The sequence below is a fragment of the Carcharodon carcharias genome, chromosome 33, assembly GCF_017639515.1.
Source record: "Carcharodon carcharias isolate sCarCar2 chromosome 33, sCarCar2.pri, whole genome shotgun sequence".
NCBI classification, from domain to species: Eukaryota; Metazoa; Chordata; class Chondrichthyes; order Lamniformes; family Lamnidae; genus Carcharodon; species Carcharodon carcharias.
In genome coordinates, this window is record NC_054499.1 from 5,023,350 (window position 1) to 5,049,431 (window position 26,082).

A 26,082-nucleotide genomic window follows, 5' to 3' on the forward strand; every position below is an offset into this window, starting at 1 on the left:
GACAGTGCGGCACTCCCTCAGTACTGACTCTCTGACAGTGCGGCACCCCCTCAGTACTGACCCTCCGACAGTGCGGCACTCCCTCATTACTGACCCTCCGACAGTGCGGCACTCCCTCACTACTGACCCTCCGACAGTGCAGCACTCCTCAGTACTGACCCTCCGACAGTGCGGCACTCCCTCAGTACTGCACTGAGAGGGTCAGATCAGGTTTTTGTTCTCAAGCCTGTGAAGTGGTCTCTTGAACCCATGACCTTCTGAAGCAGTGGAGCCAGCACATCCCTCCCCCGAGCCATGGCTGCCAACCCTTAGTTGTGAGAAATGAGGGGATTAATCGATAGAGGGAGTTGTTTTCTTGTGTGTGAGTAGCAAGTGCAGCCTCCTACCACTCGGTATGTCTGCAGACTTTGACCTGGCTGAAGTCCTGAAGCAGGAGTTGGAGACGAGCTCTCCAGTGGGCCATCGACTTGTTGTACTCGTCAGCACAGGGTCCACGCATCCAGCTGGTCACTGTCACATCTTTCCTTGTGGCTCCGAAGGCTGGTGACACTCTCTCGTAACTTAGTGGGGGGCGGGGGGGGTCTCTTCAGAAACATGGCAAATTCCACAGTAAGTATGGGATTAATAATGAAAATCTAATACAATAGTGAACAACTTTGGATCATAACCTCTGCCTCCATCTATGTTTTTTTGTTGTTGGCTTTCTCTATCCTTTAACTTTGCATTCAGATGGCTGCAATAGAGCCATTCACACCTCATCTTTGTTTCTTTACGAAGCCCATTACCACTCTCTTTGACTGCTGCATGGACTGTTTTGTTAGTTAATGTCCCCTACCCTCCACCCAATCACGGAGCTCCCCTATGGTCCTTTCTGCCCCTCTCCCTTTCCACCAGCTTAAAAACTCTTACATCCCTATCCTCCCTCTGTCCTAATGAAAGGTCATCACCCTGAAACATTGACTCAGTTTCTCTCTCAGATCCCTTCATGCCTGCTGACTGCTTCCAGCATTTTTTGCTTTTATCCGTATTAATAATCGGAGCAGTGGGAGCAACAAATGCACATCACAGGTGATGGTGATAATGCAGCAGAACATTGTTTTAGACAGTGGTAAATGATGGCGCATGTAAAGCATTATCAGAAGTGACAGTGATGATCACAGAGGGAGGTGGTGGTATAGTGGGGGGAGGTGTTGGTATAGTGTTATTGTCAGTGGACTAGTATTCCAGAGACCCAGGGTAATGCTCTGGAGATCCGGGATTGAATTCAACCACGGCAGATGGTGGAATTTGAATTCCGTAGAAATCTGGAATTAGAAATCTGATGGTGACCATGAAATCATTGCTGATTGTTGTTAAAAAAAAAAGACCCCATCTGGGTCACTGATGCCCTTTAGGGAAGGAAATCTGCCATCCTTACCCGGTCTGCCCTACACGTGACTCCAGACCCCACAGCCACTCTCTGAGCAAGGGCAATTAGGGACAGGCAATAAATGCAGGCCAACACTCACATCCCATAGTTAAAAACAAAAACACATTAATATCAGTAATAATCAGAGGGGCACAAGCAAGAGTGATGGTTATAGAGGAACATTATGCTTGTAATAAAAAGTGCTAGAATGGCACATTGTAATTTCCCCCTTGCCAATAAATAACCTGTGCTGCTCCAATTCTGGCCTCTTGTTCATTCCCCGCCCCCCCCCCCACCGCCACCCCCGATTTTAATTGCTTCACCATTGGTGGCCGTGCCTCCAGCTGCCTGGGCCCCAATGTGTTGACACAATCCCAAGCCAGTTTGAAGCTGGACACTAACACTTTTCTTGATAATGGGCTTAATTACAGCAATCCATGTCTGCATTTGACCCGCTACCCCTGTGTCACAGCAGTCTCTCTTTACAAGTGCTCTAGGTACTTGATTAGATAATGCCCTTCATGGGCATTTTCTCACAATATCATTAACACTTAAGCTTTGGAACTCCCTCCCCAAACCTCTCTGCCTCTCTCCTCCTTTCTGAGGCTTGCCACCAAACCCTACCTCTTTAACCAAGCTTTTGGTGACCTGCCCTAATACCTCCTCATTTGAGTCAGTGGCAAATTTACATTCCTGGGAAGGGCTTTGGGATGTCAGATATCTCAGAGGGTTATGGGGCTAGAGGAGATTACAGAGATAGGGAGGGGGGAGGGGGTGGGTGGGTGCAGGTTGCGAGGTCAAAGATGGATTTGAAACCCGGGATGAGAATTTTAAATACAAGGCCTTGCTTAACAGGCTAATGTAGGTCATGGAGCGCAGCAGTGATGGGGGGAAACAAGACTTGGTGCGCGTTATGATAAGGGCAGTGGCACTTTGGAGGCTGGCGGCGGGTAGAATGTGTGGGGCCTGTCAGGAGTGTGTTGACATAATCACATCGAGAGGTAACAGAGGCACAGATAAGAACTTCAACAGCAGATGAGCTGATGCGAGGCAGGGTCAGGCAATATTACAGAGATAGAAACATAGAATATAGGGGCAGGGATAGATCATTGGGTTATCCGAGCCTGCTCTGCCATTCAATATGATCACGACTGATCCTTTATCTCAGCGCCACACTCCCACTCTCTCCCCAAACCCATTGACCCCTTTAGAGTCCAGAAATCTATTTCCTTCTGAAATATACTCAGTGACTTGCCCTCCACAGCCTCCTGTGGTAGAGAATTCCACAGGTTCACCACCCTCTGAGTGAAGACGTTTCTCCTCATCTCAGTCCTAAATGGTCTACCCTGTATCCTGAGTCTGTGACCCCTTGTTGTAGACACCCCCCAGCCAGAGGAAACATCAGCCCTGCACCCAGTCTGTCCATCCCTGTCAGAATTTTATACGTTTCAATGAGATCCTCTCTCATTCTTATAATTGTTTTTTTAAAAGAGGAAGTGCATTGAAGGTTTACCAGGTTCACACTGAATATGGGGGAATTAGATTCATTAAACACACATTGCCTAACTGTACTAAAATAACTTTAACTTGAACAAGTCTCTCCTTCTTGTATTCTGCTACAACCCCCTCACTTTGTTACATTATCTGGAGTTTCACTCCTGTTATATAGATTTGCTTTTCACCAACAAATTTTTTTTGAATTATGAGCCTGCCTTTGATTCAGTAACATTTCACACTGAGCAACTCAGATGGGTTTCCATTGCAGATCTAACTGTTTCACCTGCACTAGTTACCAACAGGTTAACAATCTCAAAGATCGGGATCAGTGCACTGTTTAACTAGACTTACTGAAGTGGTAAAACTAACCTTTGTTTTAAGGTCACCCCTTGCTGACTATCTCTCAGTGAACTTTAAACTCCCCTGCTGGTAGAGGTTAAAGGTTACAATTAGTACAAAGCCAAGAGGATCCATTGCAGCATGACGTTTGCAGTCTGCAGGACGGGTCCGATTAACCTTTTGCTTTCAACCAGAGGGTATCAGGTGCTCTTGGAAGACCCGCCCCCTCTCTCCAGGGATTTCAAAAGATGGCAGATGGGGAACTGGGTGAACTGGTGCAGTGCACCTTGTAATGTTTTTAACCCGTGTTATTGATAGCGGTGAGAACTAAATGACACAGGGCCAATGTGCTGGTACAGAAGGGCCTGGGGGTTTATGTGCACAGACCTTTGAATGTGGCAGGACATATTGAGAGAGTACTTAGCAAAGCATTTGTAACGTTGGGCTTCATAAATGGAGATATTGAGAACAAAGGCAAGGAAGTTACACTGAGCCTGTAAACAGCTCTGCTTAGACCACAACTAGAGTAACTGCGTCCAGTTCTGGTCTGGTCCTTCTGAGGGGATCTCATTGAAACATATTGCACTTCAGGTGGATTGAGAGGGTGCAGAGGAGGTTTACCAGGATGGTTTGAGGTGTGGGGGATTTTAGCTACGAGGTTAGGTTGGAGGAGCCGAGGTTGTTCTCCTTGGAGCTAAGGAGGCTGAGTGGGGACTTGACAGAGGTGGACAAGATTGGGACAGGTTTGGATAAGGTAGACAAAGAAAAGCTGTTCCCAGTAATACAAGGACTGGGAGACACACAGATTTAAGGTTTTAGCTAAGAGAGGCCGGGGGAAGACTGTCTTAATGCAAAGATTGGTAGTGACCTGGAACTCACTGCCTAGGAGGGTGGTGAATGCGGAGGGGGTCAACGATTTAAGAAAGAAATTGGATGGGCACTTGAAGGAACTCACAGGCAGGGCTACGGGCATAGAGACAGGGGATGGGACTGACTGCTTTACTCCACAGGGGGCTGGCACAGAGACCCCAGAAGCCCAATGGGCTCCCCCTGTGCCATAATGACTCTGATGCAGCAATGGGAAACAGAGGCCAAATGCAGCACGGGAGCAGAAAGTGAGCGGGGGGGTGCGAGGGAAAGGGATGGGGGCAATTATTTGCACTGGAGGAGGCATTGCGTTACTGGCACCGAGAGAGCCACTTTCTGTCAGTGGTCGACGTCACCTCGAAACGGAGCAGAAACAGAACAGAAATCACCCTTTGGAGGAGGCAAAGTTATTTAAAAAGGGATTAGAAACGGTTGTGCCTGTTCCACATTCAGAGAAGCAGTTTCACAACCCAACACCTCAACGTGGGCATGGTTGTATCGGGGTTACGTTACTGGGCCGGTAATGTAGCAGCTCAGAGTAGTGATCCAGAAACGGAATTTAAAGAGCCGGTATCGGTAACAATGATCGCGAAACTGGTAGGTTTTTTTGGGGAAGGAAATCCGCCACCTTCCCCTGTCTGGGCCTCCAGACCCACAGCGATGTGGTTGACCCTTAACTGCCCTCTGAACTGGCCGAGCCAGTCACTCAACTTGCCACCACTGGCTTTGCGGGGGCAATTATGCATGGGCAATAATTATAGGCAGTGCCCACGCCCCGTGGACGCATATGAGAAATTGGACGGTGATCAGAAGCAGGAACCCCTGCCCGATTTTCATCGCCAACGCCCCCCCACCCCCCCCCACCCCACCACACCCCCATACCCCCACCACCACCATCGCCTCTCCTGCAGTTCCTGGGTGCTGCGCCCTCCACTTGGCTGAAAGCAGAGATTCACGGTGTCTGGCCGTGGTTTGGCCCATTGAACCCCAGGCAGACCCGCCGGTGGAATCTCTCAAGTGGGTACGTGGCACTTTGTAACCAGGGCTGTTCCAACCCACACTCACCCGCATCGCAGATCAGGCCTCCTGCACCCTACAAGTGTGAGAGTGTGCAAGGGTGAGACTCCTTTAAAGCCAGTTGTCCCAATATCTGTAGTTTGGCATCACATTGGCTACAAGAGCAGGTCGGAGACTGGGAATTCTACAGCGAGTAACTCACCTCCTGACTCCCCAAAGCCTGCCCACCATCTACAAGGCACAAGTCAGGAGTGTGATGGAATACGCCCCACTTGCCTGGATGAGTGCAGCTCCCACAACACTCAAGAAGCTCGACACCATCCAGGACAAAGCAGCCCGCTCCATTGGCATCTTAAACATTCACTCCCTCCACAGTAGCAGCAGTGTGTGATACCTACAAGGTGCACTGCAGCAGCTCACCAAGGTTCCTCTAACAGCACCTTCCAAACACAAGATCTCTACCACCTAGGAGGACAAGGGCAGCAGACACATGGGAACACCAGCACCCGGAAGTTCCCCTCCAAGACACACACCATCCTGATGGTAAGAACTGATAGAGAAAGAGGCCAAACAATGAAAGAGGGTTTAAAAAAATGAAAGTTACCCCTGGAGACAGCTGTTCGTCCAATATCTTCTGTCCTGCTGCGTGACTGGCTGGTTCCCGCAGGCTTTTACAATTGTAAGGGTTCCTTCATTGGCCGAGGGACAGAGAGGAGAGCCTTGCCTACAGGGTCAGTGAAGTCACAATGTCCTATTGTCATTTGGGTCAGTAAGAATTGGAATCCTTGGCAACAGAATCGGTTGTGACCACAGCAATGGTTCAAGTTGCAGAGTTCTGTAAAGTTCACTGCATCCTCGTGCACCAGTGCGTAGCCCACACACGTCATTATAACACGGGCTTAGTCCAGCAGCATTCTGCACAGCAAATCCTCCCTTGGTTCATGAATCTCTCTGAAGGGCAGTGGTGTGGTTAGATTGTCGATCACCTTCTTGGACCACTGCAATCCATGTGGTGTAGGTACACCCACAGCGCTGTTAGGGCAGCAGTTCCAGGATTTTGACCCAGCGACAGTGAAGGAACGGCCGATATCTTTCCAAGTCAGGATGGTGAGTGGCTTAGAGGGGAACTTCCAGGTGGTGGTGGCCCCATCTGTCTGCTGCCCTTGTCCTTCTAGATGGTAGTGGCCGTGTGGTTAGAAGATGCTGTCAAAGTAGCCTTGGTGAGTTGCTGCAGTGCATCTTGTAGATGGTGCACACACTGCTACTACTGTGTGTTGGTGGTGAGGGGAGTGAATGTTTAAGATGATGCATGGGGTTCCAATGAAGTTGGCTGCTTTGCCCTGGATGGTGTCAAGTTTTCTGAGTATTGTTGGAGCTGCACTCATCCAGGCAAGTGGACAGTATTCCATCACACTCTTTGTTTGTGCCTTGTAAATGGCAGACACGCTTTGGGGAGTCAGGAGGTGAGTTACTCACCGTAGGATTCCCAGTCTCTGACCTGCTCTTGTAGCCAAGTTGATGCCAAACTACAGATATTGGGACAACTGCAGCAGGTTTTAAAGGAGCATTGTTAAAGGGGAGAGATAGTGGGGTTTAGAAAGAGGCTTCCAGAGATTGGGGCCCAGGCACATTAAAGGCATGGCCACCTATGGTGGAGCAATTAAAAGGGAAGTTGCTCAAGATGCCAGATTGATATCAGCCGTACAGACTGAGGAAGGCTGATGAAATGTCACAGGCCTGAAAACATTAACTCTTTTCCTCTCCCCACAGATGCTGCCAGACCTGCTGAGCATTGGAAGCTTTCTCTGGTATCATTTCATGCTGAGTAGTTCTCGGGTTCAATCTGCAGTTTGTGTTTCAGTCGCACAAGCTCACGCAGGGCACCAGCATTTTGCAAGCAAATATTTGTCAAGGGTCCCACGTCTTGTCCCTATGCGTTGGAACTGTGTTTGGGGAATCCTGCGATGAGTAACTTGCCTCCTGACCCCCCCCAAAACCTGTCCACCATCTACAAGGCACCAGTCAGGAGTGTGATGCAATACTCCCCACTTGCCTGGATGATGCAGCTCCCACAACACTCTAGAAGCTTGACACCATCCAGGACATGCCCCACTTGATTGTCGCCTCATTTGCAAACATTCACTCCCTCCACCACCGACGCGCAGTAGCAGCAGTGTGTGTACTATCTACAAGATGCACTGCAGGAATTCACCAAGTCTCCTTAGGCAGCGCCTTCTAACACACGACCTCTACCAATTAGAAGGACAAGGGCAGCAGGCACATGGGGAACACCACCACCTGCAAGTTCCCCTCTGAGTCACTTGCCATCCTGACTTGGAAATATATCGGCCGTTCCTTCACTGTCGCTGGGTCAAAATCCTGGAACTCCCTCCTTAACAGCACTGTGGGTATACCTACACCACAGGGACTGCAGCAGCTCAAGAAGGCGGCTCACCACCACCTTCTCAAGGGGCAGTTAGGGATGGGCAATAAATGCTGGCCCAGCCAGCGACACCCACATCCCATAAATGAATTTTTAAAAATCCAGATCAGAATCCAGGCAGGTTCCCCATGCTGCCAGTCTAAGCCTCTCAGTCAAATAGGCACTTGGATAGTGAGGGTGGCGGTCACCCATAGCCCAGAATACAGGAAATTAGATCAAAACCAGGTTGTGAAAGCTGAAGTGGTGAGGTCAACCGCAGCTCAATGGCCTTTTACATACCCGTTTGCTGTTCAATCTCCTTTTATGCACCCGCTCCACTCCCGGACTTAGCTAGTTCACCCGAAAACGATGAAATAGTGGATAAGCTCATTTGACATGGAAGTGAACTTTGCTTCAGCAAATACAACCTTCGAGGTCTCAAAGCAGAGATCGATAGATTTTCGTTAGGATAATAAGGCACATAGAACAAAGACTGGGAAAGCAAGATGGAGACCAGGGCCAGCAATGGGCGGGGGCTGAATTTTTTAAAAAATGTATTCATTGGATGTGGCCATTTGTCCTTGTTCAGTCATGGAGAACGTACCAAGGAACAATGAACCCGGCAAGAGTCTTCACAAGAAATGGGGAGGCAATGAGGGGTAGGGCACTGTGCCTGAGCTCAGTATAGCTCCATTCTCCCTCTATTTAACTTCTTCTTTGGGAGGCAGAGATTTGTTCTCCGCCCCCATGCCTGCCCACAATGACCTCACCAGAGTCCACTTCAGTCATTTTCAATGGTTCATTATTTATGTGGAGGAATCACTGAAGGTGGCAGGACAGGTTGAGGGAGCTATTAATAAAGCATACAGTATCCTGGGCTTTATTTGTAGGGGCGTTGAGTACAAGGAGGTTAGGTTGAACTTGTATAGTCATTAGTTTGGCCTCAGCTGGAGTACTGCGTCCAGTTCTGGGCGCCACACTTAAGGAAGGATGTGAAGGCATTAGAGAGAGTGCGGAAAAGATTCACGAGAACGGTTCCAGGAACTTCAGTTATAAAGATAGATTGGAGAAGGCTGTGAGGAGATTTGGTAGAGGTATTCAAAATGCTGAGTGGCCTCGACAAGAGTAGAAAGGGAGAAACTGCTCCCACTCGTGAAGGGGTCGAGAATGAGGGGGGCACCAATTTAACGTGGTTGGCAAAAGTAGCAAAAATGATAGGAGGGAAGACTTTTTCAAGCAGCGAGTGGTTACGGCTTGGAATGCACCACCTGAGAGTGGGGTGGAGGCAGGTTCAATCGAGGCATTCAAAAGGGAACTGTTATCTGAAAAGGAAGAATGCACAGAGTTACAGGGCGAAGGCAGGGGAAAGGCACTGGGTGAGCTGCTCATGCGGAGAGCCAGTGCAGACTCGATGGGCTGAACAGCCTCTTTCTGCACCGCAATTCTGAGGTTCCATCATGGCAGCAGACGCATTCCACGGATCCAACGTTTGATAGATCTGAAGTGGAGCTGGTCAGGCAAGCAGCAGGTTACAAATTCCAACCAGACACAGGTCGCGTCCATCAATAAAAACACGCATTTTGCAGTTCGTCTTATAACGCATCGCTGGCTGGGCCAGCATTTGTTGCCCATTCCTAATTGCCCCTTGAGAAGGTGGTGGTGAGCTGCCTTCTTGAACCGCTGCAGTCCATGTGGTGTAGGTACACCCACAGCGCTGTTAGGGAGGGAGTTCCAGGATTTTGTCCCAGCGACAGTGAAGGAACGGCTGATATATTTCCAAGTCAGGATGGTGAGTGACTTGGAGGGGAACTCGCAGGTGGTGGTGTTCCCCATGTATCTGCTGCCCTTGTCCTTCTAGATTGTAATGGTTGTGGGTTTGGAAGGTGCTGTCTAAGGAGTCTTGGTGAATTTCTGCAATGTATCTTGTAGATGGTACACACTGCTGCCACTGTGCGTCGACGGTGGAGGGAGTGAATGTTTGTGGATGTGGTGCTAATCAAGTGGGGCTGCTTTGTCCTGGATGGTGTCAAGCTTCTAGAGTGTTGTGGGAGCTCATCCAGGCAAGTGGGGACTATTCCATCACACTCCTGACTTGTGGCCTTTGTAGATGGTGGAGAGTCTTTGGGGAGTCAGGAGGTGAGTTACTGGTCACAGGATTCTGAGCCTCTGACCTGCTTTTGTAACCACAGTATTTATATGGCTCATCCAGTTCAGTTTCTGGTCACTGGTAACCCTCAGGTTGTTGATGGTGAGGGATTCAGTGATGGTAATGTCGTTAAACTTCAAGGGACTATGGTTAGATTCTCTCTGGTTGGAGGTGGTCATTGCCTGACACTTGTGCGAATGTTACTTGACAATTGTCAGCCCTTGTCCATGTTTTGCTGCACTTGGACATGGACTGCTTCAGTATCTGAGGAGCATACTCCTCAGATGGTGCTGAACATTGTGCAATCATCAGCGAACATCCCCATTTCTGACCTTATGATGGAAGGAATGTCATTGATGAAGCAGCTGAAGATGGTTGGGCCGAGGACACTACCCTGAGGAACTCCTGCAGTGATGTCCTGGAGCTGAAATGATTGACCTCCAACAACCACAACCATCTTCCTTTGTGCTGGGTATGACTCCAACCAGTGGAGAGGTTTCCCCCTGATTCCCATTGACTCCAGTTTTGCTGGGGCTCCTTGATGCCACACTCGGTCAAATGCTGCCTTGATGTCAAGGGCAGCCACTCTCACCTCACCTCGGGAGTTCAGCTCTTTTGTCCATGTTTGACCCAAGGCTGTAATGAGGTCAGGAGCTGAGTGGCCCTGGCGGAACCCAAACTGGGCGTCAGTGAGCAGGTTATTGCTAAGCAAGTGCGGCTTGATAGCACTGTTGATGACCCCTTCCATTACTTTACTGATGGTGGAGAGTAGACTGATGAGACGGTAATTGGCCGGGTTGGATTTGCCCTGCTTTTTGTGGACAGGACATACCTGGGCAATTTTCCATACAGACAGGTAGATGCCAGTGTTGTAGCTACACTGGAACAGCTTGGCTAGGGGTACGGCAAGTTCTGGAATACAAGTCTTCCGTACTATTGCCGGAATGTTGTCAAGGCCCATAGCCTTTGCAGTATCCAGTGCCTTCAGTTGTTTCTTGATGTCTTGATGGAGTGAATCGAATTGGCTGAAGACTGGCATCTGTGATGCTGGGGACCTTGGGAGGAGGCCAAGATGGATCATCCACTTGGCCCATCTATTAGCCTTATATAATACACTGATGTGCTGGGCTCCCCTGTCATTGAGGATGGGGATATTTGTGGAGCCTCCTCCTCCAATGAGTTGTTTAATTGTCCACCACCATTCACTACTGGATGTGGCAGGACCGCAGAGCTTAGATCTGGTTGTGAGACCGCTTGGCTCTATCCCTTGCTGCTTATGCTGTTTGGCATGCAAGGAGTCATGTGCTATAGCTTCACCAGGTTGACACCTCATTATTAGGTATGCCTGGTGCTGCTCCTGGCATGCCCTTCTGCACTCTTCATTGAACCAGGGTTGATCCCCTGGCTTGATGTTAATAGTAGAGTGGGGGATATGCTGGACTATGAGGTTGCAGATTGTGTTCGAGTACAATTCTGCTGCTGCTGATGGCCCACAGCACCTCATGGATGCCCAGTCTTGAGCTGCTAGATCTGTTCGAAATTTATCCCATTTAGCACAGTGGTAGCACCAAACATGGAGGGTATCCTCAATGTGAAGGAGGTACTTCGTCTCCATGACTGTGCGATGGTCACTCCTACCGACACCTGCTGCAGGCCCAGTCTAGCAGCTATGTCCTGTAGGACTTGGCCAGCTCGGTCAATAATGGTGCTACTGAGCCACTCCTGCTGATGGACATTGAAGTCCTGTACCACGCCCTTGCCACCCTCAGAGCTTCCTCCAAGTGGTGCTCAACATGGAGAGCACAGATTCATGAGCAGAGGGAGGGCAGTATATAGTAATCACAGGTTTCCATGCCCATGTTTGACCTGATGCCATGAGGCTTCATGGGGTCCGCAGTCACTGTTGAGGACTCTCAGGGCAACTCACTCTCGACTGTATACCACTGTGCCACCTCTGTTAGGTTTGTCCTGCTGGTGTTACAGGACATACCCAGGGATAGTGATGGTGGTGTCTGGGACATTATCTATGAGATATGGTTCTGCAAGGATGATTATGTCGGGCTGTTGCTTGACTAGTCTGTGAGACAGGTCTCCCAATTTTGGCACTAGCCCCCAGATATTGGTAAGGAGGACTTTGCAGGGTCAATAGGGCTGAGATGGCTGTTGTCATTCCTGGTGGTTAGGTCAATGCTAGGTGGTGCGGCCGGTTTTATTCATTTCTTTTTTGAGACTTTGTAGCGGTTTGATACAGCAGTTAAGAATCAATCACATTGCTGTGGACCTGGAGTCACATGTAGGCCAGAGGGCAATAGTGAAGCAGATGAAGTTTGTATTGAATTTAAATTCCACCATCTGCCCTGGCAGGATTCAAACCCAGGTCCTCAAGACTATTGTCCTGGGTCTCTGAACTACTAGCCCAGCAACAATATCACAATGCCATCGCCTCCCCCTATAAAAAGGGAATAGGTGCAAATTACAAGTCTCTGCATGTTCCAGGCAAGATGGTTTACAAGGCAGATCTCTCTGTTATGAACTACATGTCCGTGACTGCCTTGAGAAAACCCGACTTCTGTACCCTGCCAGAGATGTGCCCCAACAGCCGCTGCCCAAGATCAGAGATTGAGAAAGTGAATTTGACCCAGGTGAATTAGCAACTACAATCTCCAGTGTATGTCAAGGATCATGGGTTTGAGGCACTTAGCAGCCACGCTCCATCACTTCATGGCCAAATCGATTTTTTTTGATAGGGGTGAGAACTTTGCATTTACAGGTGCATCTGCTTGGTAAAAACAAAAACACAGCCTGTAAAAGGAAAACCTTCTAATGTATCGGTGGGTCCTCCATCTTGTAATACTTATAGCTTCTTGCTGGGTTGGCGTTGTGGGACTAAACACCCCAACAGTGCAGCGATACTGCCAACACAACCCATCGAGCTTCTGTCCAGTCTATAACCAGACAGCCCTCTGAAACTCGGTTTTCAAAAGAACAGGCTGGCCAACTCTCTCGCTTCACTGAAGTACCAACTGGACAGTGGGATCCCAAATTTTGATCTCCATTATCCAAATTGCATAGGGCAGGCAAATTGAAGAAAAAAAAAACACAACCTGATAAGAATCCAAACAGAAGCTATTCTTACTGCCCGCCACCTGAAATCCTTTCACAGAATTTCCTTCCCTAGCCGGTAGCCCAGAACAGGGACGTGACAACTCGCCGAAGTTGCCTTGTGTAGTGACCCACATTATGTTCCAGATGCGAATCCCGCTCAAGCTGCAAAGGGTAGGTATCCCTTGGGGGAGCTGCTGCAAGATGCTCAATGGGGGAAAGACTACTATCTACATACAGCGTTTCATCTTTAGTACGCTAATGGATTAGAAACTGCATAGAACCCTGAGCTGCATGCCTGACATGGGATGTATATTTTAAATCTCAAGAGTATTGCAACTCATAATGAGGCACCTCAGGGTGGAACAAATGTGGAGAAAAGTTGAATTCTATTGCACTTCCCGTAATATTCAATTTGAAATGCTTTGGAATGTGCTTTAAAATTTTTATTTTAATAGCATAGTTGTGGAAATAAAAAGAATCCCTCCCCATGGGAAAGGAGGGGAACCCAGGAACCCACTCAAGGTGCTAAGCACTGAAAGATTTTTTTTTATATATAAAGTGGCTCGTGATAAATGATAACAAAGGGTTATAAATTCCAGATCACGAGCTGAGTAGTGGGGGGGGGGGTGGGGAAGAGAGAGAGAGAGAGAGAGAGAGAGATGAGGAGGAGGAAGCTCCTGCACCCTTACTGAAGGTTATTAGGGCAGGCAATATCATTGCATCAGATCCAAATAAGGCCGAGATGACCACGATTACAAAAAAAGGGTGAGGATTTGAAATTAGGGGAAAAAGACAAGGCACTGGGACCACAGGGAGCAGCTCCAGAGCCAAGGGCAAGCGCTAGTGCAGGCATGCCAAACCTGCAAAAGGGAAGACACCGGAGGGAAATATAATGAACAACACTGACACACTGTGTACTGATGTTTTATTATTAGCTTCCACGGTACATGAGGTGTGTCCTTTGGCAGCTAGACAGCACAGTTGGCGAAAGATTCATCCAATCAGCTTTGAGTTGACATTATGGGCAAACCAATAATCGAGGTTGAAAGATCCCCACCCCCCCACCCCCCCCAAAAAAAGGAACAAATAAAAGAGGCAAAAGCAGGACTGCAGAAATAGTGACAGCAGAGCTCAGAAACTCAACAAATCAAAAGAAGTCAACAAAAGGATTACTCCATCTTCCGCTCCCCCTACCCTTGAGGCCCTTCTCCATTTATCCAGGTTATGACAGAAACACAAAAAGATCAGCATTTATAGAACACACCAGGAAGTGCAGGACGCGAGAACGCTCAGCCTCTGAAGCCATCAGCAGCAATGCAGGCGTTATATTCCGTAAACGCTCTCATCACTGTAAGCGATGTACAAAAAGAAATCCTCTTCATGATGCTCCTGAGAAACAAAATGGGGAAAGAGAAAGGAAGACTGGATTAGGCAGGCCTTCAGGTTCCCTGCACCTACTGTTCTTCATACCCACACTAAAGTTTCACACGAGTTTGCAAGCTGGGGAATTTTTGAAACATCCCATGTCTGAGAAGAGTGGGCCAGATGGAGAATTTGGGGGGAGGGTGGAAGATCTGCATTTATATAGCACCTTTCACAACCTCAGGCTGTCCGAAAGCTCTTGGGCCTTTGAATTTCAGTTGCTGCTGTAACCAGCAGTTTGCACACAAGCAAGTTCCCACTATCAGCATTCTGATGGTCAGATAATCCAGTTTTAGTGACACTAGCAGAGGGATAAATATTGGCTGGGTCACCGAAGAGAAGTCCCCTGCACTCAGATGGTGCTGTGGGGTCTGTATGAGATAAGCAGACAAGGCCTCAGTTTAACGTCTTATCTGAGAAAGGGCTCCTCTGATAGTGCAGCACTCCCTCGGTGCCTGATTTTATACTCAGCCCTCTGGACTTGAAGCTATGAGCTGGTGATCAGAGGCAAGTGTGCTACCCGCTGGGCCACAGACAACAATGAGCACAAGGCAGAGCAGCTCAAATACCTACACCCCCAACAGCCCTGTCGCTGGGACCTGGCTGTCACGTCTGATCACGATCCTGCGCGATACAAAACACTGCGATGAGGCGGCCACCTTACATCCGGAAAGCTGAGCTTAAAACAGTTTCGCAAAAACCTTCCATGGGGATTAGCTGGAAAGGATATCACAGCCTTTGGTGGACAGATTTTGTTCAGGGATTTACTAAAAAAACAAAGAACTCTTCAACACCCTTTACCTGCCTTTAGGTCAATCGGTGAACTCCCTAGTGTGGCACAGAGCAAGAAAGTCCCCAGGTTTAATCATGGTGTGCACTGTTGACTCAAACAAAGAGCTTTTAAATGTAAGCAGCAGTCCAGACAAGCCTGTAACCCAGCTTTCCATTACTGACCTGGTAGAGCTGCCCCATGGTTGCACTGGTTGGTGGAATGACATTGTTTACAAAAAAGAAGAGGGCATCCTCAGCTCTCAGGTGAATGCGCTTTCGAATCAGGAAGTAGAACTGTCCAACTGCAGAAAGACAGAAAACAAAAAGGAGTGAGCAGAAATGAAACAAAACACAGCGCTACGATGACACTGAACCAGTTCCTAAAAAGGCGCCAGCTTCCTCAATGGGCGACGCTACAATTACTGGATGTCAGACAAGGGCAGGACAACACTTCCAGCTTTGAACATCCTGCTGATTCTCAGTGTCTAGGCAGACACACAAAGGCTGCAAGGTGAAGAGCACGCTTGTGGAGTTGTACTGTCAGCATCTCAGCCAGTGATGGTTGCAAATTTAAAAATCTTGGGGTGCACCAAAAGGGAAAAACCCTCCCGTCTCCCTCACCATTCTCATTTCCTGTGAGAAAGCATCTGTTTCATCACTCCCTCCCAGCTGCTGAGCCTGGGACTGCGCAGCGCTCCTGAAATCAAGGCAGCTTAATGTATATTAATGACTTGGATGAGGGAAGTGAATGTACTATTGCTAAGTTTGAAGATGGCACAAAAAAAAATAGGTGGGAAGGCAAGTGGTGAGGATGACACAAGGAGCCTACAGAGGGATATAGACAGGTTAAATGAGTAGGCAAAAACATGGCAGCTGGAATATGTGGGAACATGAGGTTATGCACTTTGGCAGGAAGAATAGAGGAGCTGAATATTTTTTTTAAATGGAAAGACTGCAGAAAGCTGCAGCACAGAGGGATTTGGGAGTCCTTGTGCATGAATCCCAAATAGCTAACATTCAAGCTCAACAGGTAATAGGAAAGGCAAATGGAACGTTGGCCTTTATTTCAAAGGGAATGGAGTATAAAAATAGGGAAGTCTTGCTAAAACTACATAAGGCACTAGTTAGACTACACCTAAAATACTGCGAACAGTTTTGGTTCCCTTATCTAAAGGAAAGATATACTGGCATTGGAGGCAGTACAGAGAAGGTTCACTAGGTTCATCCCGGGTATGGAGGGATTCTGTTATGAGGAAAGGTTGAGTAGGTTGGTCCTGTATTCATTGGAATTTAGAAGGAAAGGTGGCCTTATTGAAACATATAAGACTCTTAGGGGGGAAAAAAGCAAAATACTGCAGATGCTGGAAATCAGAAACAAAAACAGAAAATGCTAGAAAAACTCAGCAGGTCTAACAGCATCTGTTGACAGAAAAAGAGCTAGCAGCATCTGTGGAGAGAAAACAGTTAACGTTTCAAGTCTGTATGACTTTTCTTTAGATTCTTAGGGGGCTTGACAGGGTAGATGCTGAGAGGTGGTTTCCCCTTGTGGGATAGTCTAGGACCAGAGGGTATAATCTCAGAGTAAAGGGGCGCCCATTTAAAACAGAGATGAGGAGGAATTTCTTCTCTCGGAGGGTAGTGAATCTGTGGAATTCTTTACGACAGAGGGTTGTCGGGGCTGGGTCGTTAAGTATATTCAAGGCTGAGATAGACAGATTTTTAATCAGTAAGGGAATCAAGGGGTATGGGGAAAAGGCAGGAAATGGAGTTGAGGATTATCAGATCAGCCATGATTTCATTGAATGGTGGAGCTGACTTGATGGACCAAATGGCCTACTTCTGCTCCTACACAGGTCTAGAGAGGAAAGGGTTATTTGTCTGGATGCTCAAAGGAGGCTGCTGACTGGTCTGCTGTGTTTTTCATTTTGCAGTTCCAACATTAACAGCCTCTGCTTTTCATGTCTTGCTTTTCCAGTGTTTCAGAAGCACATATTACACAATTATATCACATAATGCCAGAGAGTGGAACTAGGTGATTCACGGGCTAGGCAGAGACATTGAAATCGATCCAGGAACTTGATGCAGATTATGTCAAAAACAGATCCATAAAGTGATCCACCAATCGGCAAATGCTGCAGCCCTGAAATACTGAGGAAGGGGCCTTGCACCAACATATGCCACACACTGTGTCAAGACTGTCCAAGAAGATGGCAGAGGGGGTACAGCCCTGACGTGCACACAAATATACAACTCAGCAAAGAGGGCAGGACACAGATAGCCACAGCGCAGACTTGGCAGATGCAATCACTTTAAGTATATCATTCAATTAAAACACTAGTAGGTGCTTGTTGCAGCTCGAACTGGGGTTCAGTAAACTTCTTTTAGCAGAGAAAGAGGACAAACACACCTTTACCAACAAAACCTGCTGAACCTTCATCCCAGTGAGACTGCATATTTAAGGAGTAGTTACCTCCCTCGCTCCTGAGCTAGTTCAGGATACCTGTACTACACAAAGCAGCAAATTCCTGGCAGCCATTTTGGTTCAATCCAAGAGAACCCCATTTGTATGCTTAATGTTTTCCAGGCTCTGATTTCGAGGGAGGCAGCGACATGGTGGTAACGCAATGTCACTGGGCTAGTAATCCTGGGGCCCAGGGTTCAAATCCCTCTATGGCAGCTGGTGGAACTCAACTTCAAATTAATAAAAATCTGGAACTGAAAGCTAGTCTCAGTAATGGTGACCATGAAACTGTTATCAATCATCATAAAAACCAGGGTTCACTAATGTCCTACAGGGAGGGAAATCTGCCAATATTATCCGGTCTGTTCTACACGTGACTCATGACCCACTGTGATGTGGCTGCCCTCTGAAATGGGATAGGCAATAAACACTGGCCTTGACAGCGACACCCACATTCCATAAAAACATTTTTTGATGACTTCTCTTCCAGGGAATAAACTCGAGCAGCTCAAATTAAGAAAAAGATCCCACATTAATGCAGCCTCGCAGATAAACCGGTGGAGTTTAAACAGAGCCACTAAAATACAAAACGCTTCAAATAGGGTTGAGATTTAAACATTGCTCACTTTTGTGGCCTGATCAAAGATATGCAGGTGAGCGCAGCCACCATTGACACACCAGACCTGAACTCAACAACCCCTGAACATTCCTGGTACTAAATAGACAGTGTGCCTGTGGAGGGACAGGCAGAAAAACACAGGCAGCGACGGTTTACCTGTCAGGTCAGATGGCACGAGGTACTTCTTCTTGTCAAGGTCCCCTATCCTGGCCTTTGGAGCTTTCTCCACGATCACCTGTACATGCAAAAGAGAAGCATTAAAATAATCCCCACCTTTGAAGTTGTCTTTCCAGTTTACAAACCAAAGGCTGAGATACCTGAGGTACATAATGAACGCGAATCATTTGATCACAGAATTAGGGAAACATGCTGCCTGCTGCAAGGGCTGGTGGAGAGATGCGAACACGATGTTCGGTGAAGGGACTGGGCCCCATTTTCTCATTTTTTAAAAAACAGTTGATTCAAACCCCGCCAGGGAGACAGGAGTACAACTGGAGTATCCGCCTGGGTTGCACCTGGAGGACAGCATTTTCGAGCTGCATTACACCAGGGTGCCGTGCTGATGGTTCCAGGGCCTTGCAGCGATTGGAAATGATTAAGAACATCGGGTATGATTTCTATAAAGTACGTTGGCCCCCAATTACAAGCCTTGTAAACACTGCTAACATCTTTTTTGCTCAATTCTAGTTTTTGGCAGGGCTGACATTCAGTGGACCTGCACTCTTCTACATGCAAGATACTCCTGTTGGGCTGGACCAGTACTGCCCAGGCTATTCAGCTGTCCAGCACCTCTCCTAGTTGCAAGTTGCTAATTTAGACAGACACAGACGGTGAGTAAAGATGAGGGAAAGTAGCAATAGGGATACAATTAAGGGTTTTTCCTCCTAACTTCACAATCCAGGTTAAACTACCAAAATGTTCAAATCTTATCAAAGTGCTAAGTCTTAACCAGAAATCAGCGTGTCAGTAGTGTGAGTGATGGGCCAAATTGTGACACACTCCAACAATGACACCAGTTGTTACACCCTTTGTGAGCTTGGAAACTGTAAACCAAGCTGTGACCTAAGACACTGCATCCTGCCCGAGAGAACTTCTGCACCCAGGCCACAGTCATTAGAACAATACCTACCAGCCCCGTGAGTGCCTTCTGCAATTCTGACCTTTCACCATGGCTCAGCTTCCTCCAGCTTGCTGCAGACACTGCTGCCTCTTTCACCTCCTTTTTTTAGCTTCACCTCCTGCAGACACAGCTGTACAATGACCAACGTGAAGCAGAAAATAGAATGACTTCCTCGGAAGTTTGCAGAGCAGCCCATGGAAACTGAAACCACTGCCCAGGTTCTCAATTACAGGAATTACAGAAGCTAAAAGCAGAACCCATTAGAGAAAGTTGCAAACTCAAAAAAACCCTGCAGCTATATCCCCCCCTGGAGTATAACGGATCTACCGCCAAGTAAAGCTAACCTATTAAACCGGCAAACTCACTTTCAAGATTAAAAGCAAAAAACTGCGGATGCTGGAAATCCAAGACAAAAACACCTGGAAAAACTCAGCAGGTCTGACAGCATCTGTGGAGAGGAACATAGTTAACGTTGCGAGTCCATATGATTCAACAGAACTAAGGTTCTGTTCTGCTGAAGAGTCATATGGACTCGAAACGTTAACTGTGTTCCTCTCTGCAGATGCTGTCAGACCTGAGTTTTTCCAGGTGTTTTTGTTTTCACTTTCAAGATTGTTTCTCTTCTGAATGAGTTGTGTACCCTATCTTCAGGGTTTACTCTACAGCTACCAGTAAACCATTTACTAATTATTAAAACCCATGGATGGAACTAGAGCAAGGAGCAAGATGGTTTAAATGAGAAATCATCCGCCCGGAAACTGGGTTACACCAACATTCACCCCTGAAATCACATCGACATCGGGCCTTACACTCAACCCCTTGAAATCTACTCCCCCTGGTTATTAATCAAGTGATTAGCAGAAGGATTAGAGGGTTTATTTAATATTTATTCTTTCATGGGATATGGGTGTCGCTGGCAAGGCCAACTTTTGGTTGCCCATCCCTACTGCCCTTGAACTGAGTGGTTTGCTAGGCTATTTCAGAGGGGGAGTTAAGAGTCAACAGCACTGCCGTGGGTCTGGAGTCACATGTAGGCCAGACCAGACCTTCCCTTAAGGACATCCATGAACCAACAATCGATGATGATTGTAATGGTCACCATTACTAAGACTAGCCTTATTTATATTCCAGATTCATTAGTTGAATTTAAATTCCACCAGTTCCCATGGTGGGATTTAAACCCATGTCCCCAGGACATTAACTTGGGCCTCTGGATTACTAGCTCAGTGACGTTACCACTTTGTCGCCACCTCCCCAGGAGCAATTTACTTGAACCCAGATTTTGGTAGGCATCTGTCCGAAAGGGTGGTAGAGGCAGAGACCCACGTTGCAGTCCAAAACTATTTGGATCTGCACCTGAGTGCTGTAGCCTACAGAGCTCTGGACCAAGGAGCTGGAAAGTGGGATCAAGCTGGAAGGCCCTTACTGGCCAGCAGGTAGATAATGGGCCGAATGGCCTCCCATGTCGGAAATTGCTATGATTCTGTTTCTGCTGGTTGTGCGGAAGCAGCAGAGAATGTTGTACATGCAGCACAAGCCCAGCAACCATTTGAAGACAGAGCAACATTTCAGTAGCTCAGCCAGCTGTAATGACAGGTTTGGATTTGAAGTGTCCATCAGCACACTTTGCAATCAATTTCCTGTTTCACATCCAATAAAGAAAAACTTGAATTAGAGCTAAGTGACTTGCAAAGAGTAGCACAGCTGCCAACTGCACACGGCAAGATCCCACAAACAACAGGTTAACAGCCAGCTCGTCTGGACAGAACCCAGGGGAGAACTCACCTGCTCTTCAAATGGTACCACAGGATAGCTTACATTCACCCAAGGGGGCGAAGATGGGCTAGGTTTAACATCTCTGAGGTGCTGCACTGCACTGCAGCATCAACCTAGGAGAGTCAAGTGGACCCACAGTCGGAGTCGAAGGCACAACCAATCGAGCTTCCAATGAATTCCAGTGCACTTTTAGTTCCATTCTCCATGTGTCAATCCCCACCAAACACAGGAGCACAAATTGCCAAATTTAGTGCCCCATTTTTGGGCAGCTTTGCCTGCCGTTGGCTCTTCATTCACTAGAGTTGATTTTTACGCAAATTTAAAAACACATGGTAGGTATGGAGGTAGGGAGCTGGGGCAGAAAGAGGGGACGGGTCAGCCCTGGGATCTGACCACAGTCAAACTTGCTAAAGCATCACCATTTCACAACACAACATGAACCTCCTGTTATGCATTTAACATAACTGTAAGAACATGGTTCGAATAGCTTCTGTCTGTGCTGCAATGACTGTGTACAGACCAGGAGCCCTATTGGCTCTATGTGGGCAGACACACACACATACTGCAGTTGAAGAATTCTCCGCAATCATGCGCAATGTGTTTTAAGCCCTCCTATTACAAATTCATGTTACTCCCAGGCATCCTGTGCATTTCCTCTTACTGGCACGGATTTCTGTCACAGTGCTTCTGCTGCTAAAGCCACAGGAAATGGCGACACCGACAGCAGAGATCAGGACTACAGCAGGAGGACAGTTCCCAGAGGGCGCCAACTTTCCCCCTGCCAAGATCACAGACAGTGGGCAGGTTACAGCCTGTCCACTGGATTTATACTGTGCGGTTGCAGCATTAACAAGGCTGGCAGGCGAGGTCACCAGACATGGATTGATGGGCAACATTCAGAATTCAATGCCTAACCAGTTTACAGGGATTGTGTTGACGTTGCCAACATGACAAGATTTTAAAATCTGAGGAAGCTGCACCTGTCACTGGAACACACCTGACTGTGAAACTGTCTGCTCCAGTCTACATGGATTGCTGACAGACTGACAGGACAGTGGCAAGTGAGAGGACTCTCTTTAAAAACAGGAATATGCTGCAGCAACGCAGCGCGTTTTACTGATGTTAAAGCACTCACTGGAAAAGCACAGCAGGTTAGAATACATAAAACCACAATAAATGGGACTGGGCCATTTGGTCCCTTGAGCCTACTTCTGTCATTCGATAAGATCATAACTGATCTGATTATGGCCTCTTTATATTTCTACAGAGTCATTCATAACCTCCGAATGTCCTAAGCTTTAACATCCACTGAAATGCTTTTGAAGTGCAGCGGTCCTGGAACATAGAAACAAGACAGGCAGCTGATGCAGAGCAAGATTCCACAAACATCAATGCGATAATAACCAATTCTTCAGTGCTCACCGAGCTAAATATTGGCCAGAGTACCATTGAAGTTTACGACACAGAAAGAGGCCACTCTGCCCAACAAACGAGTCGCCCAGCCTAACCCCACTTTCGAGCATTTGGACCGTAGTCCTGCAGGCTATGGCATTTGAGGTGCACATCCAGGCACATTTTTAAAGAGTCAAGTGTTTCTGCCTCTACTACCCTTTCAGGCGGTGAGTTCCAGAGCCCAAAACCCATTGGATGAAAAAAACCAAAGGGAGTGCCTCTCCTCTTCCAACAGTGGCCGCAGGATCTTTTATGTCCACCTGAGGGGGGACAGACGTGACCTCAGTGCTGACAGCACCGCGCTGGCTCCCTCAGCGCCGACCGCGCAGCGCTCCCTCCCTCCGCGCCGGAGTCAGTTCAGGTTATATCTGCCCTCGAGACACGGATCCCTCTTGATTCCGAGTCGAGTGTGCTGCCCCATTTTAAAATTGGTTTTATCGAGAGCATCCACAGCCCGTTTATTTATTCAGTAAGATACCATCACACTAATTACGTTAGCTAGTTTATTCAGTTCTATAACCGGTAGCTCAGATTTTTGTCGCACTAATCGATTAATAATCTCCAAGGCTCACGACAAGTCCACAGCCGCTCATACCAAGCTGTGTGCTAGTTTGGCTAGTTAGCAGCAGGGAGATCAGCCTGTGCGTTAGTTATCCTGGTTAGAAGCTAATTACAGGAGACTGTACATTAATTAGCTAGTTACAGTTGTCTGCATGCTAGGCTCCTTAACAGCTGGTTACAACAAGCTGTATGTTAGCTAAGCTGCTGAGTAGTCGGTTACATCAATCCATCTATTAGTCAGGCTGGTTAGCGGAGGGTTACACCAATCTATTAGTCAGGCTGGTTAGCGGAGGGTTACACCAATATATTGGTTAGGCTGGTTAGCAGTGGGTTACACCAATCTGTCTATTGGTTAGGCTGGTTAGCAGTGGGTTACACCAATCTGTCTATTGGTTAGGCTGGTTAGCAGTGGGTTACACCAATCTGTCTATTAGTTAGGCTGGCTAGCAGTGGGTTACACCAATCTATTGGTTAGGCTGGTTAGTGGTGGGTTACACCAATCTGTCTATTAGTTAGGCTGGTTAGTAGTGGGTTACACCAATTATTAGTTACATATTAGTTACACCAATCTGTCTATTAGTTAGGCTGGTTAGCAGCCGGTTTCACAGCTCGTTAGGCTACTTAACAACTGGTGATATCAACCTGTTAGGTTGTGTATATCAACCCTTTGGTTAGTTAGGCTGGTTACGTTAGTTAACTTGTTTAGCAGCTGGTTACAGAAGTCTGCGCATTAGTTAAGTTGGTTACCCAGTCCCTGGTTACGCTAATTGTTTGACAGGTGAGGGGGTAGAGAGAGTGAGTCAGGTTGTTAAGCTAGTTAGACTAGTTAAGGGGGGGGGGTGGGGGGGGGGGGGGGAGAGAAAGAGAGTCGGCACTAACCGGGACCCGGTCCGGGTATTTCTTGCGGATCTTCTCGCCCTCGGAGCGCCTCTTCTCGAACAGGTGCTCCTCCTTGTACTGGAACTTCATCCCCGCTTCTCTCCCTCACTCGACGCTCGGTGTCCGCCTCGGGCCTTCGCGTTCCGGCCGCGATCCGGGGCCTCGCTCGCGTTCCCGACTCGATTCCTTTCTCCCTCCCGCGGGGTTTTTGGAGCCTCTCTCCCGATCTCTCTCAGCTCTCCGGAGGGTGGTGGGGTGGGTGGGTGGGTGAGGGGGGGGGGTTTATTCGCCTCTTTAATCCTCCCTCTCTCTCTCTCTCTCTCCCTCTGACTGACTGACTGACTGACTGACCTCCACCTCCTCCCGCCGCCGCCTCCCGCGGATTGACACAGCCCCTCCCCCACCCTAACCTATTCACACAAACCGGCGCCGCCTCACCACCCCCGCCTACCCACCACCACCACCACCACCAAAACAAAATAGTCCCTTCACACTATCGGCCCGGGAGCGCCTCTTTTCGCCTCAGAAACCCCGCCCGGCCGCCTCGCTGGGGGACGGACGGGCTCCCCGTCCTCCTTTTCTGCTGTTGCCGACTTTGGCTGACCGCTTTCGATTCCACCCCGCGCGTGCGCACAGCGGCTCCCGGCGGAGGGAGACATGAGCCCCGCCGGCGGGCGGTGCTGCGGTTCGTCGTCACAATAGGGTCACGAGACGACGCCGTCGGCCACGCCCCTCCTCCCGCACCGCCGCGCCCCCTCCCGCAGGTCACCTGACACCAGCAGCAGCCCCTTGAGTCTCTTTGGGACACCAGCACCCACTGTCTATGCATTAACCCAGCACCCACTGCTAATGCATTAACCCAGCACCCACTGCTAATGCATTAACCCAGCACCCACTGCCAATGCATTAACCCAGCACCCACTGCCAATGCATTAACCCAGCACCCACTGCTAATGCATTAACCCAGCACCCACTGCCAATACATTAACCCAGCACCTGCTGCTAATGCATTAACCCAGCACCCACTGCCAATACATTAACCCAGTACCCACTGTCTATGCATTAACCCAGCACCCACTGTTATTAACCCAGCACCCGCTGCCTATGTATTAACCCAGCACCCACCGCTAATGCATTAACCCAGCACCCACTGCCAATACATTAACCTGTCACCCACTGGCAATGCATTAACCCAGCACCCACTGGCAATGCATTAACCCAGCACCCACTGCCAATACATTAACCCAGCACCCGCTGCCAATGCATTAACCCAGCACCCACTGCCAATGCATTAACCCAGCACCCACTGCCAATGCATTAACCCAGCACCCACTATTAACCCAGCACCCACTGGCAATATATTAACTCAGCACCCACTGCCAATGCATTAACCCAGCATCCACTGCCAATACATTAACCCAGAACCTGCTGCTATTAACCCAGCACCCACTGCCAAAGTATTAACCCAGCACACACTGCCAATGCATTAACCCAGCACACACTGCCAATATATTAACAAAGCATCCGCTGCCAATACATTAACCTAGCACCCACTGCCAATGCATTAACCCAGCACCCACTGCCAATACATTAACCCAGCACCCGCTGTGTATGCATTAACCCAGCACCCACTGCCAATGCATTAACCCAGCACCCACTGCCAATACATTAACCCAGCACCCACTGCCAATGCATTAACCCAGCACCCACTGCCAATGCATTAACCTAGCACCCACTGCCAATGCATTAACCCAGCACCCACTGCTAATGCATTAACCCAGCACCCACTGCCAATGCATTAACCCAGCACCCACTGCTAATGCATTAACCCAGCACCCACTGCCAATACATTAACCCAGTACCCACTGTCTATGCATTAACCCAGCACCCACTGTTATTAACCCAGCACCCGCTGCCTGTGTATTAACCCAGCACCCACCGCTAATGCATTAACCCAGCACCCACTGCCAATACATTAACCTGTCACCCACTGGCAATGCATTAACCCAGCACCCACTGGCAATGCATTAACCCAGGACCCACTGCCAATACATTAACCCAGCACCCGCTGCCAATGCATTAACCCAGCACCCACTGCCAATGCATTAACCCAGCACCCACTATTAACCCAGCACCCACTGGCAATATATTAACTCAGCACCCACTGCCAATGCATTAACCCAGCATCCACTGCCAATACATTAACCCAGAACCTGCTGC

At 48.4% G+C, this 26,082-nt stretch overlaps 1 protein-coding gene across 1 annotated transcript; it reads right to left on the bottom strand.

Annotated features, from left to right (window-relative positions):
* Window positions 1-13,709: 13,709 nt before the first annotated feature.
* Window positions 13,710-24,139, bottom strand: LOC121272296 (gamma-aminobutyric acid receptor-associated protein). Its single transcript, XM_041178875.1, has 4 exons — window positions 23,863-24,139; window positions 18,231-18,309; window positions 15,178-15,296; window positions 13,710-14,190 (listed from the first exon to the last, which is right to left on the bottom strand). Exons 1-4 carry the CDS (start codon window positions 23,950-23,952, stop codon window positions 14,125-14,127), a joined length of 354 nt encoding a protein of 117 aa, XP_041034809.1. The 5' UTR covers window positions 23,953-24,139; the 3' UTR covers window positions 13,710-14,124.
* Between the last annotated feature and the right edge of the window lie 1,943 nt (window positions 24,140-26,082).